Source organism: Lepidochelys olivacea (assembly GCF_965140295.1).
Source record: "Lepidochelys olivacea isolate rLepOli2 genome assembly, chromosome: 19".
Taxonomy (NCBI): domain Eukaryota; kingdom Metazoa; phylum Chordata; order Testudines; family Cheloniidae; genus Lepidochelys; species Lepidochelys olivacea.
Window position 1 is genome coordinate 7,341,624 of NC_140429.1, and position 14,705 is coordinate 7,356,328.

The 14,705-nt window shown below is 51.2% G+C and overlaps 1 protein-coding gene across 1 annotated transcript in view; it reads left to right on the forward strand.

Moving 5' to 3' along the window:
* Positions 1–2,633: 2,633 nt before the first annotated feature.
* MACF1 (microtubule actin crosslinking factor 1) overlaps positions 2,634–14,705 on the forward strand; it is a gene marked incomplete at its 5' end in the record, with an annotated part of 251,969 nt that continues 239,897 nt past the window's right edge. The window contains one exon of the mRNA XM_084652581.1: positions 2,634–2,853. Coding sequence (XP_084508707.1) covers positions 2,634–2,853 — 220 coding nt within the window. The remainder of the gene's footprint in view (positions 2,854–14,705) is intronic.

Genomic DNA, 14,705 nt, shown 5'->3' on the forward strand with positions numbered 1-14,705 from the left:
CTCCGGGGCCGGGGGTGCGGGGAGCCCCCCTCTGCGTGCCAGGCTCCGGGGCCGGGGGTGCGGGGAGCCCCCCGCTGCGTGCCAGGCTCCCGGGCCGGGGGTGCGGGGAGCCCCCCGCTGCGTGCCAGGCTCCGGGGCCGGGGGTGCGGGGAGCCCCCGCTCCGGGCATTGGCTCCCGGGAGGGGCGGGCAGAGCAGGGGGAGGTGTCTGCGCTCGGAGCGCGGAGCGGGGCTGGGAGCGGCGATGGGCTGCACACGCTCGGATGCTCCTATTCTTTGGGGGGATTTATTTTCTCCATCCTGCCTTGGCAGCGCCCCGGAGCCAGCCACGGCCGGGTGAGCGCCCCAGGGGCCGGGCGCGGAGCGGGGCGCTGGCCCGGGAGGCCGCCGCCGGGCGCGGGGGTAAGTCCGGCGAGCGGGGGGGATGCGGGCGGGCTCCTCTCCTCGGCTGGGTTCATGGCAGATCCTCGGAGCCCGGGGGCACCTCTGGCGGCCCCGCCCCGTGCCGGCGGGGAGCGGCGTTTGCGGGGCTCTCTCCTTTGCCGCGGGGGACCCGCAGGTCGATGGTTTTGCCGTCGATAATGTGCCGCTGACGAGGCTGGGGAGTGGGGGGGGGGTGGATTGGGGAATGGGTGGGGAGTCGGGGGGGGTGGGTTGGGGAATGGGGGGGAGTGGCGGGGTGGATTGGGGATGGGTGGGGAGGGGGCTTTCCGCAGAAGCAGCCTGGCCCCTGGCCCGATCTTCCCGTGGTATGCACCCAACCCATTGCGAGCCATGCACATTGCTCCCCTCCTGGCACCTGCTGGATTGCCGGAACAAATCCAGTTAATGATCGCCCCGCTATTCCACTGGTAACCCCCGCTACCGCCTCGTCCTCTCCGCCCAGAAGAGCAGCCTCCTTCCCCTGCTATGCAAACAGGGCTTTCAGTCCTTATTCCTGGCTGCCCCTGATGTGGGTGTGTTCCCAAGCAAATGGGGAGAAGAGACATTTTCCCTCTATTTCTCTTAGCATGGCAGATGCAGGCGGACAGTACATACATGGGCAGGTCCATATTGTAGAGGATAAACAGCAAAAACAAAATTTTTGCTTATCATTGGGAGGTGAATGACTCATGACATTATTTATTTCTCTGGATTTTTGTTCTCTTTGTTCCTGTTTCGCTGATTACATACAACTGCTAGGGCTAATACTGTCCTCCAGAGAGACAGCGTCTCCTCCATTACAGATTTTAGGAATCAGGCACGTTTCTTTCCCCGTGGTTCTAGAGAATGAAATGTGAGTTGTTTAAAATATGTCTTATGGCAAAGTGCCTATTTGCTCTCTGAATGTACATTGCACAGACTCACTCGCCACTTAGGATAGGAAGCCGCTACCAATTTGTTCCTATAATGTTTAATAAAGTGGATTTTTACAGCTGCTTCCACTTTGGGGAAGATCGGGGACAATGGATATTTCTTAGTAGTTTAGATTTTAAACCTTCTTCTTGTCAGATTTTTTTTTTTTAAATCTGAGTTTGCTTTGTTGAACTGAGCAAGGTGCATAGAGCTCCGATGGTACCAGCTTATATTTTGGGGGCCAAGACAAGATGATGATGTTGTACTTCCTATGCAGAGCCCTGGATTGAAGTCATCGTGTAACAGAAAATGGCAAACTGAGGCAATGGTGTGTAGGGCACTGCTGTGAGAAAGATCACGAGGCTGCTGTTCTGGTTAGCACCGACATGCCACTGCTGTGAGGAAGCTCACAGCTTCTAGGGGGAGGTTCATAGGCCGGGAGAGCTACACGGTACTGACAGGGCACTGTTGTGAGGAAGCTCACAAAATTCTGGGGGGCAGTTCATAGGCCAGGAATCGTAGCTGGCCCTTACAGGGCACTGTTCTGAGTACACTCCCACGGTGATTGTTCTGCTTAGCACTGCAGGGCCCTGCTGTGAGGCAGGTCACACTGTGGCAGACTGTAGTTGGCACTGCTGTGAGGAAGCTCACGCTGCTGGAATTCTGGCTGTTCTTGACAGGTGTCTGCTTTGAGGAAGCTGCCGTTCCAGCTGGCGTTGTCTGGACGTTGGTGTGAGGGCCCTCACGCTGTTACCCTCCTGCCTGGCTTGGGGCAGCTCTGTGCTGGTAGGGTTTTTGGTGGTGTCCTGAGAGCTGAGGAAGGTTGAAGGGCTGTTCATGCCCGGAACAGACACATTACATGCAATAGCAGCGTAAGCTTATACTCGCATCATCCTGCCTTAAGCCTGCCCTGGAGTGACATCTCTCAAGGTCTCCAGGCCTAGTTCAGCCTTTGCTCGTTTCTGCTGAGACTGCCAACATGCATGCCATTTCCACGGGGACCCTGAGTGGGGGCCCACGCCAGCTAATTTCCCATAGGCGCTGAACAGCCGTTAGGTCGTTAAGTGCTCAGCACTCATTACCTGCCTGTGTCAAACTGGAACAGGTGGCTTGGACCGGAAAGGATGCCCATTGCAGTGCCAACCCCCTGAGCCACCCAGTGGCCACGTATTGGTAGGACTGCTTGGGACATCAAGAGAAGGTTGCTAGTATCTTCCCATGGAGCTGAACTTCATGTGTTGTTTTATCCACCCACAGATTGCTGTCCTTGAAGAGTAGCTGATCCCTCTCGTGTGGGCCATGTCTTCCTCCGACGAAGAGACCCTCAGCGAGAGGTCATGCCGGAGCGAGAGGTCGTGCCGAAGTGAGAGGTCCTACAGAAGCGAGAGGTCGGGAAGTCTGTCTCCTTGCCCCCCGGGCGACACCTTACCCTGGAATTTACCCCTGCATGAGCAGAAGAAGCGGAAGAGCCAGGATTCAGTGCTGGACCCAGCAGAGAGAGCCGTTGTCAGAGTAGCTGGTAAGGAAACATGGAGTACCTAGGAATTAAAGCCATGTCTCTATTGTTCCCTTTATAACTGTCCCCTGAATCTCGTCATGAGGCCACCATCCTTCCATGGAAGGTCAGATATGCCTTCTTTTAGAGCTCATCCATGCTGCTCCTTGCGTCAGCCCAGAACGGCTGCCTAAGAGCCATCCCAAGTGCCCCACTCCCATAGGACTCATTGTGCTTCTCTGTAGCGCTCCAAGCCTCCTGCAAGCCCTGGGAATGAGGGACCCAGATTCAGGTTTGTGGTGCCACCAGAGCACTGGACTGGCCCCCTCATTTGAACGAAAGGGAGTGAAACCTAGCTGCCGTCAGTGGGTGTAGGGTGATACAAGAGGCCCATGTTCAGAGGTGGCCTGAGGTCTCTCAAGCCTTCTGTGCTCTGGAAGAAACGGGACCCTGTCATTCACCGTCTGTGCAGTTCCACCAGCAGTGGAAGCCAGACTGTAGACAGGCCATAGGCGTCTTTACCACTGTGGGGTGGTGTCAGTGGTGGAAGATGTTTAGTACCTGAGGCTCGAGTATTTTCACTACAAAGCCAGTTTAGATAATTCAGTACCTGAGCCTGCATGTGCCCCCGTCTACCCTCTATCTTCCACCATTTCTGCCGCTGGTGGGGCATCTCCAGTAGGGAATCATGTATCCCATTGTTTGCCCGTGTAGACACAGCCTCAGTTCTGTGGCTGGTAGAGTGCTCAAACACTCTACCGCAGAGATGCTAGGAGATGATGATGGTCCTTCAATGCCCCCACTGATTGGAAGAGCCCTTTCACTCTCTCCTTCAGCCCTGGGCCATGAGTCCGGTGGTGAAATTAAATGAACAGGGGGGTATGGAGGAAAAAATGCTGTTTCTTGGGACAAGGTGGCCACCCATCCCTTCATTCAAGGGAGATTCCTGATTTGCACAGGTCTGCTCCATCTCCCATGAGCTGGGCTTGCATGGCCATTTAAAACCTGAGTATTTGAGCCAGCCTCCTCCATGACTCAAAGACCCAGCCTCTGAGATGCAGCATCATGGTTTCATGACAATTACTTGGTCTGCCGGGTCACATGGAGCTGGGTGTCCCTGGAAAGTGGATGTGAAATGAAATGCACAGTTGATGGTGTTCAAACTGAGCCATTTGCAAGGGGATTGGAGGAATCAAAACATTTGTAGTGGCTCAGGGGGCATCCTTGGGGGCAGTGGTGGCAACTACCCACCCATCAGTGTGGGCAGGGGCCTAGACAGCTGGCAGTCAGAGGGTGGGCATGCAGTGGTTCTCCTGCTGGCTGGTTCTCTATGGGCAGGGTTTGTTCCTGTTTTGTTTGTATCCTTTTGACCATATGTTTAATTGGTGGCAGGGCACCAGGAGCATTTCTCTTGGTTTGAGTCCAAATGATTAAATAAGCAAATAAAGGGCTGAATGGATCCCTGGTGGAAGAGGTCCCCTAAAGTCCATGCCCTGACCCCAAGAAGGGATTTGTGGTTCAGAAGGTTTCTGATTTCATTCCAGTTTGATTCAGTCGTGGCTTTTGCTGTGATCCTCTGGCTGCTTTCACATCCCTGGGACACTGTGTCCCCTCGGGCCTGTGGGCCGGTCTCTGGTCACCAGACATTGCATCCGATGGAGCCCACTGGCCGCTCACACGGCACTGGGCACAATGTGCAGTGCAGCCTATGGGCTGATCTCATGTCACCCAGACACTGTCCACTACATTTGTGCAGATGCCTGAATTTCTGGCCCTAATTCTGCACCCCTGTCCTGTATCCTGCAGGGGGTTCGAGCAGGCCGGGGAAAGGATCTGATATGTCTGCTTCTCCCTGGACCTTCACTTATAAAAAATACAAAGCGTTAGGGTCAGGGATGGCCCAATATGGGGGTAACTTTTACATTTTGTTTTTAGGGCGTTTGTGGGGGACCCTACTCCACTCCTGGTCTGAGGGTTAAGTCCCTGCCCCGCTGCTGCTGACGTTTGAGAGGGAGCCCCCTAGTGTTTTCTCACGGCAGCAGCAGGAGGGAGGCAGCTCAGCTGCTGGGGAAGTTAGCCCTACAGCAGCAGTACGGCTTGGCCTTTTGCAGCTATCTGCCTGCCGGGGTGTGGTGCTGGGGGGTAAACAACCCCTTCCCCCCAAGCTGTATGGTGAGGGGGATGGTTTCATTGCCTGGGGAAAAAAAGAAACAGCTGCCAGAGCCTTTGGTCTCCTCCACCCCCCTCCGCTGGCAGGTTCTCCCCTCCCTGCTGGATGGTCCTTTGATCTGCTCTTGGAAGGGGAGAGAAAATGGAAAGTAGGACTGAGATTGTCCCAAGTGATTGGTGATTCTGGAGCACCAAATCGAGACACCTTGAAGGGGCTTGCTTTGAAGAAAGTGCTGAGCCCCTTTCCCTGAAAACCAGGCCCCTTGCAGGTGTCTCAGGTTGGGCTCCAAAAGTCACAAGTCATTTTGGTCTATGTCTGATGAGCCCCACCCTCCACCACCCAGTCCTTTCTCCCCCAGCTGGGAAAGTGAGTCCGTCCCACCCACCTGCCCTACCTATCTCTTGGGGATGGGGAGGAGCAGGAGGGGGGCCTCGAGGTGTGTGTGTGTCACAGGTTGGCCTTAAGGGTCTGCTGCTGATTGCTGAAAACAGCAGCTGCCATGAGGAAACCCTAGGGGACTCCCTCTTTGATGTCATTAACAAGGGGTGGAGCTTATTCCTCACATCCAGTGAGGAAGGGTCTAAAATACCCCCAAGTTAAAATAAAATCCTTCCATTTGGCTCTTGCCAACCTTGTCCCCCTGTAAGGCAAAGTGGGGTCTAGGATAGAGCCATGCTTTAATGTCAGCCTTAGATGGTGGACACTTTGGAGCAGAAACCATCTCTGATCTGTGTCTGTACAGCGCCTAGTACAATCCGGCTCTGGTCCATGACTGGGGCTCCTCAGTAGATCTGATTGGAAGATTTTTGTTTATTGATTTAGACAAAATTTCCCGTGGGAAAAAATGTGAAATTTTGTTTTGAAAGGAACATTTTATCTTGAAATGAAATTTTGAATTTTTTTCTAAAGGAAAATTTCCAAAAATGAAAAAAAGGAAACAAAAAAGCACATTTCCATTGGATGGGAAATATCAGGTTTCAAATTTTCCTGCCAAATGAAAATTCCTAGTTTCGGCCAGCTGCACGTGGTGTTACTGTAATACGAATAATAAATAATGATACTCAACAGCCCCTGGGGAACAGAAAGAGTTAATCCATCTCTGTTCTGGGGAGGGAGATGCAGCCTGCCAATCAGGAAATCCCCCAGCCCCACTTGGAAGGCTGCTTCATGGTGTGAGTTTGTCGTTTTGTTCGCAAATGCTGTTGAGGTGCCTGGAAGTCCCTGGACAGGAGGAACCGGCCACTTAAAATGATAATTCCTGGGACGGGAGGTAAAATCAAGTGGCAGGGGTGTGGGAAAGCCCTGTCCTAGAAACACTGGGCCTTGGAGGCTGGAATATGAAAATGGCTGGAGGAACGGATGCAAAGTGTGGCCCTGATTCTGGGGGGCGCTGAGCAGCCACAATTGAGTGGACACAGCACTGCTCAGGATTGGATTCTGCCTAGCGCTGTGTTCCTGATCTGCTTCCCTACAATGTGAAATAAAAATCTGGTCCTGCAGAGTGCTGATCCCTCCTGCAAGATGATGAGTGCCTGCCATTCACAGTGGAGTTGAGGGTTGCCCTCATTTGGGTCCCAGCTGAAGAGATGAGAAATGCTATTTCCCCAGCTGTGACTTTGCTCTGATCTTTCCTTCCATTCTGTGATGCCGGGGTCTGTCGTCATGCTGGGTAGATCTAGCCCGTGATTAAAGGAAAGAGAATGTCATATAATCTGCTTTTATGCAGATTTCACATTAAAAATAACTTTTGAGTTGCAGCTAGACCGCACTCAGCAGGGAAGAAAGAGTCAGAAGCAGTTTCATGTCACTGGATTTGAAAATGTGTTGAAATATTGATTTGGGTTTTTACATTATTTATTGGGATCTTTGCTGGAGGCTGCACCAAAGCATGAGGAGATGTGACCTCCACATCTTCCTGGGATGGGTGCCAGTTTGGAATGGTGTCAGACACCTGGGTTTCCATCCACACTCGGGGCCATGACCCAGGACAGATATCAGAGGGAATTTTTTTGTAGCTATTTCAGTGAGAGTGAGCACCTCTTGGTACAATCAGGGTGGAGCTAATACCAAATTACTACAAAGACAGCTGCCTGTCGTTAACAAAGCCCATTCTCATTTCACAAGATTACTGGTGCCAGGATGCGGCTCTGTCCCTATCCGCCCCCCACAATGACTAGGATCCCTGGGTTAGTCATTTGAGGAGGGGGTGTTGAATCAGCTCCCTGAAATACATAACTCTCCCCCTGCAATTGTATGGATTCCAGTCCTTCAGTCTGCCAACAGCAGCTTGTATTCATCGCCAATGGGATAAGTACACCCTGAGCCACCCAAGAGAGCACAGTGGGGGTGTATTACAGCCGTGGTGGGTCACAAGATGAAGGCAGAATTGTCCTGGATCAAATACTGGATTCTGTGGCTTTCACAGGTGATATCAGTGGGGCGTGAATGAGTGTCTGGGCCAAAAGACTTTCTGGGTTCAGGGACAACACAACTACTTGCTACTTGTGTCCTCTTGCCTTCTGTGTTTACCTCTCCTCCTCCTTGCTCTCTTTTCTTCTCCTCTCTTCCATTGCCTTCCCCATCTCCGCCCTGCTCCCTTGTCCCGTTCTCTGTTAGGGAGCACGGAGGCCAACTCCGGAAACAATCTGGGCCTTGGAACTGTCGCTCTGTTCTCCATGCTGCAGGGAGCAGAGAACGGATTACAAAGAGCAGTCCATCAGCCAACCCAGTGTCAGGGCAGCACTCAGGGCATGGCTCACTCTCCACACCAGATGCCTCTGTTAATGAAGCAAGGTGTGTCACAGGGCTCCAACAGCAAAGGACCAGCAGTCAGGTTCTCTTCCCAGCTGTTAGTACAGACTTGCTGTGTCTTTGAGCATGTCACTTTAGCTCTGTGCTGTTAACCTGTCTGTAAAAGGAGGATCTTAATATGGCCCCAGCTCATGTTGGGCGCCATGATGTTTAATTCATCCTTATTCATAGAGCACTCAGATAGCAGATGCTGTAGCTGCACAGAGTATGATTATTATGTACTGTCTCTAGTGCAGTCGCTGTGCATGGTACTTTACGGGGATGAGATGGATCCTCTGTCACTTGAAGACTCTGCAAAGAGACAGGATGTCTTTCTAAAAGATACACTCTAGTTCATCCACAGAGTATTGGGCTGGCAGAAGGAATCACTGGGTGAAATTCTCAAGCCTGTGCTAGGTGGGAGGTCAGACAAGGGGGTGATCATAATGGTCCATTCTGACCTTACAATCTATGGATCTGTGAAATAAAAAGGACAGTCGCTGCCCCAGTGAGCTGAAACACAACAAAATGACAACCTGCTTTGGTGGGTAGGGGACTGGGCAATGGGCAGGAGATGCTAGGAGACAATCTTAGGGGTGGAAACTGCTTCTGTGCCAAGCAAACCACAGACTTTGTGTCACTTTGTTTACTGCTTGTTAGTCACATTTTTGTAAATGTCTTTCCGGGTGGAGGGAGGGCATGATTATTGTTTAAAGGCTTGACAGGAGCCTCGAGTGCGGCAGTTCTCAGCCGATAGGTCTCAGGGCTGTCCACAGCACTTGAGGTGCGTGGGTGAATCTGTTCCCATTCCTCTTCTCCGCTCTTCCTTTGAAGCGTTTTTGCTCAGGTGCTGTCGGGCTTCCTGGGTGGTGCTGGGCACCTTGACATTCCACTGAAGGTGATGAGCTTTCAGGAGCTCACGTGGCAGCATCTGGTCACATGAATGGCTTGTAAACCTTAGCGCCCACACAGAGCGGGAAGTAGAACAAAGGATTCTGGTACCTATCTGTGGAGGTGTGGCTGGGAGTGGCTTCTTGTGGGTTCTCCAGATGAGACAGGTTTAGAGCCTAACGTCCTTTACAATTAGCTCCTGAGGCCGAGGCTGCTCTGTCTTGTTTCAGTGGCTTGGCGTGTTCTCATGCTCATGGCAGCGAATGCTCCACTTTGAATTGAAAAGACCCTTTGATCCTAAACCTGTTTGGACTTGCTCAGCCCGTGGGCCATATTCTGATGTCAGGTTTGCTGGTATCAGTGTGGAGTAACTCCAGAGACTGACTGCCTGGGAATAGCTCTGGATTTACACTGGACTAACTGGGGGGCTAGAGTCATGAATATATTTAGGGCCTAACTGCCTCGTTGGGTGCCGAAGTCCAACTCTTAGGCACTACTGACAGTCTCAAAGCCACTGCTCAGCTGCTGCCTGAAGTCCCCCCGTGCCTAATTTTCCACTGGTAGGAGGGAACAAAACTGCCCAAGTCCTGACTCTGCCCCACAGTTAACAAACTGCTGGAAGCCCCCGCAGGAGCATTCTCAAACTAGGCGTTCTTCCCTAACCTATGTCAGTGGCAGGGCCTGATTGGGGCTCAGCGCACGCCTTCAGGAGTGAGCCTTGCACAAAAGACAGTGGGGGCAGGCCCCGAATACCCATTAGCTCAGTGCTTTGAGCACTCCCCTGGGGTGTTGGAGACACTGTAGGATTTGGAGCAGGGGTTTGAATCCAGGGCTCCCATCCCCCAGGTGAGTGCCCCGGTCCCTGGGATACAGAGTCAGTCACTCTCTCACCCAGTAAATATGGAATTATTTAGACAAAGTGGAACAGCTCCCAGAGGAGAGATTGGGACAGACTGCCCCATTAGAGCCAATAACCTGGTGGCTAGGACGCTCACCCAGGTCCAAGTCTCTGCTCTAAATCAGGCGGAGTTGGGATTTTAATGTGTGTCTCCCATCTCCCAGGTGCTGGCCCCAAGCACCCTGCAGTGGGCTGGGGGGGTCTCTCTTGCAAGAAAGGGCTGACCTCGCTGAGGCAACTGACTCCGGAAGAGGGTTCACAGCTGAGAATCCCAACTGGTCGGAGAGGCGCTATCTCTGGCTTGTCAGTCAGGAGTCAATGGGAGTTAGGTACCTTTGTGAGTCTTGCCCCTTTCCTCTGCATTTCTTTCCTGGGTAGCTTAGGTGGCTCCCTGTTCAGCTTGCTGGCTTCTGGGAATAGCTTTGTTAGTTGCCTAACTCTCCCCATGCATTGTATGTGGAGCCTGGGGACCTATAAAATGATAGGGTCTAAACTAGCGGTTACCACTCAAGAAAGAGATTGTGGAGTCATTGTGGACAGTTCCCTAAAAACATCCGCTCAATGTGGCGGAGCAGTCAAAAAAGTGAACAGACTGTTAGGAACCATTAGGAAAGCGATAGATAATGAGACAGAAAATATCATAATGCCGAAATATATATCTATGGCACACTCATACCTGGAATACTGCGTGCAGTTCTGGTCTCCCCATCTCAAAAAGATATATTAGTACTGGAAAAGGTGCAGAGAAGAGCAACAAAAATGATTGGGGGTGTGGAACAGCTTCCAGACAAGGAGAGATTAAAAAGATCGGGACTGCTCAGGTTCAAAAGAAACAACTGAGGGGGGATATGAAAGAGGTCTAAAATCATGAATGGTGTGGAGAAAGTGAATAGGGAAGTATATTTTACTCCTTTATATAACACAAGAGCTAGTGGTCACCTGATAAAATTAATAGGCAGCAGGTTTAAAACAAAAGGAAATACTTCTTCACACAATGCACAGTCAACCTGTGGAACTCATTGCCAGGGGATGTTGTGGAGACCAAAAGTATAACTGGGTTCAAAAAAGAATTAGATAAGTTCATGGAGGACAGGTCCATCAACAGCTACTAGCCAAGATGGTCAGGGTTGCAACCCCATGCTCCAGGTGTCCCTAAACCTCCAACTGCCAGAAGCTGGGACTGGACGAGAGGGGATGGATTACTCGATAAATTGCCCTGTTCTGTTCATTCCCTCTGAAGCACCTGGCGCTGGCCACTGTCAGAGACAGGATACCGGTTTAGATGGACCACAGGCCTGACCCAGCATGGCCATTCTTATGTTCTGACTCTGGGATGAGGATTGCACGAGGTGGCAGTAGCACCTAGCAGTTAGGAGTTGCAGTGCTAAGCATTGCATGACCAAAGTACGTTTGTGAATCTAACCCAAGAGCAGAATGTAGCCCAATATCTACGTGCAGGGAGTGGGGCTGGGATTGAGAAGACCAATCCTAAAGACAAACAAGGGCAGCAGTCGGGCAGATACACAAGAGACACTGCTGGCATTTTCCAAGGGTCCTTGTTTCATCCACATTCACAGTGACATTTGGACTTCCTTGTCATTCCGAAGTTTAGTTTTAATCTTTATCCGAGTGGCTTGGTCGAAGCCATTTCAATACACTCACTTTCCACAGCAAAATTAATTGTTTAATTAACAAAAATTAAAGAAGCCGGTTTAATGCAAGCCCCAGGGATGTGGGAATAAACCTGATTATTCTTTGCTGGTTGGTGAGATGCAGATTCTGCCTAGCATTAGGGAGATGGCAGCTTTTGAACAGCTGCAAGATGCCCAAGGTGGAATTAAAAAAAGCCAGCTAGTAAGCAAAGCTTTTTCATTTCCTTGTGACTGTTTTTAATTCAGTTGTCTATAAGTCTACTTCCATATACACCTCTAAAATCAGAGCTTGCTTTCTAATGGGAGGCAAACAGCAAATCCGGCCTGTCCTAAAGGGACAGACGGTCTTTCCTGTTCCTTGCTGGGAGTGGCAGTGCGGGATGAGCGAGCCAGGTTTCCACAGGCAGGGAGGGAGAGAATTCATATGAGAAGAGCTGATATTTCTTGTCTCTGCTGTGAGCAGCCAGAGGAGCTGGTTTAAATGAAAATCTGTCAGGGTGGTTGTTATTTTGCTTGTCATGGACGGTTGTCTTATTTCATTACTAAGGCGGGCACACGAGCCGTTCAGAGATTTAGCTGCAAGGAAGTCAGTACCAATGCATGAAGAGCTGCCTCGTGCCATCATAAGCTCCTGAATTTAAAACCTCCGCCCCTGTGGGAGGCACAGCCATAAAAGTAGCAGTGCACAATACCGGAATACAGTGTTAATTACCCTCGCTGATTAAAGCACTAAGGTAAAGCAAGCTTTTAGTTAGGGTTATAATTTGTCTGCCATGGCCCATGTGCTTTCAAAGATGAACCAGAAAGGTTCTTAAAAAAATTAAGGACCTCAGATTCTAGGGGAAGATTCCTTAAGAGGAAAACAGTCTTCAGAGATTACAGCTGAGTGAAATTCACTTAGCTCCGTTCAGACTTCATGGTCCTATTTTGGGTCCCAGTGCAGCAAAGCACTTAAGCCAGTGGTGTCCCCTTAGCAGTAACAGAATGAGTCTGCGCCTCCCTGGGCTGGGAGCAGCCGCTGGGGGCCAAGAGCCATGGCTGGGGGTTGGGACTGGGGATGGGGCTGCAGTAGGGCTGCCAACCCTCCAGGATTGTCCTGGAGTCTCCAGGATTTAAAGATTATGTCATGTGATAAAACCTCCAGGAACACGTCCACCGAAATTGGCAACCCTAGTGGAGCGGGGCTGGGTGGTGCTCCCTACCAGCCCCCTCGGAGGTCTGGCCTGCGCCCTGCTGCAGCCCCCTGGACATTCCTCTGTGCCTCTGTAGGGGGGCACGCCCAACAGTTTGGGGACCACTGACTTAAGCACATGCATAACTTTAAGCAAGAGTACTCCCATTGAGCTCAATGAACTTAACTTTAAGCATGTGCTTTAAGTGCTTTGCTGTACTGGGACCCAAGAGGATACACCTCAACATTTTCAGAATTTGGGATTTCAGCACTTCTTTCCAGTGAAGGCTGAAATGCCAAAAGGTTGCATGTTTTGATGTGAAAACTGCCATTTTGCTAGGGGTTGTTGATGCAAATAAATAAAATTGGCTTAGTGTAAAAGCTGCACAAGAGAAGACTCATGTCTGTGATTAACATTTTGCAAGGAAACACAGAAACCATGAGGTTTGCCTCTTAACAAAATCCACCCAGCTCTATTTTTCACTCTGCAAAAGCAGGCACACCCAACTTCCTGTAAGGGATTCTGGGTAGCGTAGTCCAACAATCATTCTGTGAGCTAAGCACTCTAATTGGAACTACCACTAGAGAGCATTTTTCAGAGTAGCAGCCGTGTTAGTCGATGCAGTGAGCTGTAGCTCACAAAAGCTCATGCTCAAATAAATTTGTTAGTCTCTAAGGTGCCACAAGTCTGCCTTTTCTTTTCACGAGAGAGCAGATTTACTGTACACTAGACTCAAACTTGAGGAATCTGAGTAGGCACAAGTGCACCCTTCCTCTGCTTCTACTCCTCCCCTATTTGCTCTGTGGCGTAATGGAGGGTTTAGTCTCCCTGACTAATAAAGATTAAGTTTTAGAAACAATTGCATTACTGGGTGGGACTTGGAGATTAGACCCGCAAGAGGGGTGTGGTCTGACACACAAACCTGGGGCTGCGATCTCCTGGGTTCTTTTCTCAGCTCTGCTGCTGACTTGCTTGTGTGACTATTGGCTAGTCAGGTCCCCGCTCTGTGCCTCGGTTTCTCCATCTCTAAAGAGGCGTTGGCAGGGACAGGGCTGGGTGAGGACTCATTCGTATTTCCAAAGTGCTCTGAGGACACAGCATGTGAAATGCAGTTGTTGTTCTTTCAGCTGGTTCAGGGGCTGATGAATCAAGTGCTGGGGGCGTTGCTGCTTTCGAGGTTTCATGCTGGGTTTAAGCCTCTAAGAGCAGGGAAGACAAGGAGTCTGGTGGCACCTTAAAGAGTAGCAGATTTATTTGAGCATAAGCTTTTGTGGGTTAAAACCTCACTTCTTCAGATGCAGGGGGTGTATTTGGGAGCGAGGGAGGGATTACAGGGCACCCAGCTCTGTGAGGGAAGGATTAGCGCACTTGGAGATGCTCCCTGTATGGCAAACACAGAAAGCAAAAGGAAATTGCCTGCTCTGTGGCTTAAAGAGCCACAGGGATTGAAGTGGAAGGCGGCTTTTCATGTTGCCACGGTAACCCAGATGGCTGAGTAACCATTCTGCTGGTTGCCATGGTTACAGAGCCCTGGAGCAGGGAATGTCTCTCGGGCTGCCTGCCCCCATTCGGGACACCAGGTCCCAAGGTGTGCGTGTCTCTGACAGGCCAAGGCCAAATCTTACAGCGGCAAAAAAACCAGCAACCCACCAGGATTTCTCCAACTCCCAGCTCTGGAGCAGGGGTCTGGATCCAGCAGAAACCTTCTCCTCTTGTCAAGGCACAAAACTGTCCAGAGAGGCAGAATGAGGTGGCGTGGCTGGGGACGGGGCGGTGGTGAATCTGACAAGATGGGAAAAAGTCTGCCATATGAAAAGGGATTAGCCGAGCGGAGCCAGGCCAAGGGGCGGGGCCCGGCCTAGTGGCAGGAGACTGATTTCCTCCATCTCATCTTGGAAACCAGCGTGGCGAGCAGGCTGGCGATGGGAGCACTCTGCTGGCCAGTGGGAGACGTGGGGTCAGGAGCAATTTCAGGGTGGATTTTTGTTTGTGGAGCTGCCTAGGAGGGGCACAGACTCAGCCACGAAGTGCGTATCCACGAGAGAAAGGGGTCAATGGCCCATATGGCACCCTCGCAGCTTTGCAAGGACAAGTCCAGACCAGAGATTATGTTGCATGTGTGGAACTAGGCCAGCAGTTAGCAAAAGAGTCCCTGGTACCCAGTGAAGGGGTCAGGAAAAGCTGTAGCGGTTCCTGCCCCAAAGAGCTTACAATCAATGCATGAGACAAGATATAACAGATGGAGACAGAGAGACAAATGGGGGAGTGCAAGGAAATGATGAAATAAACCCAACTAGTTGTAA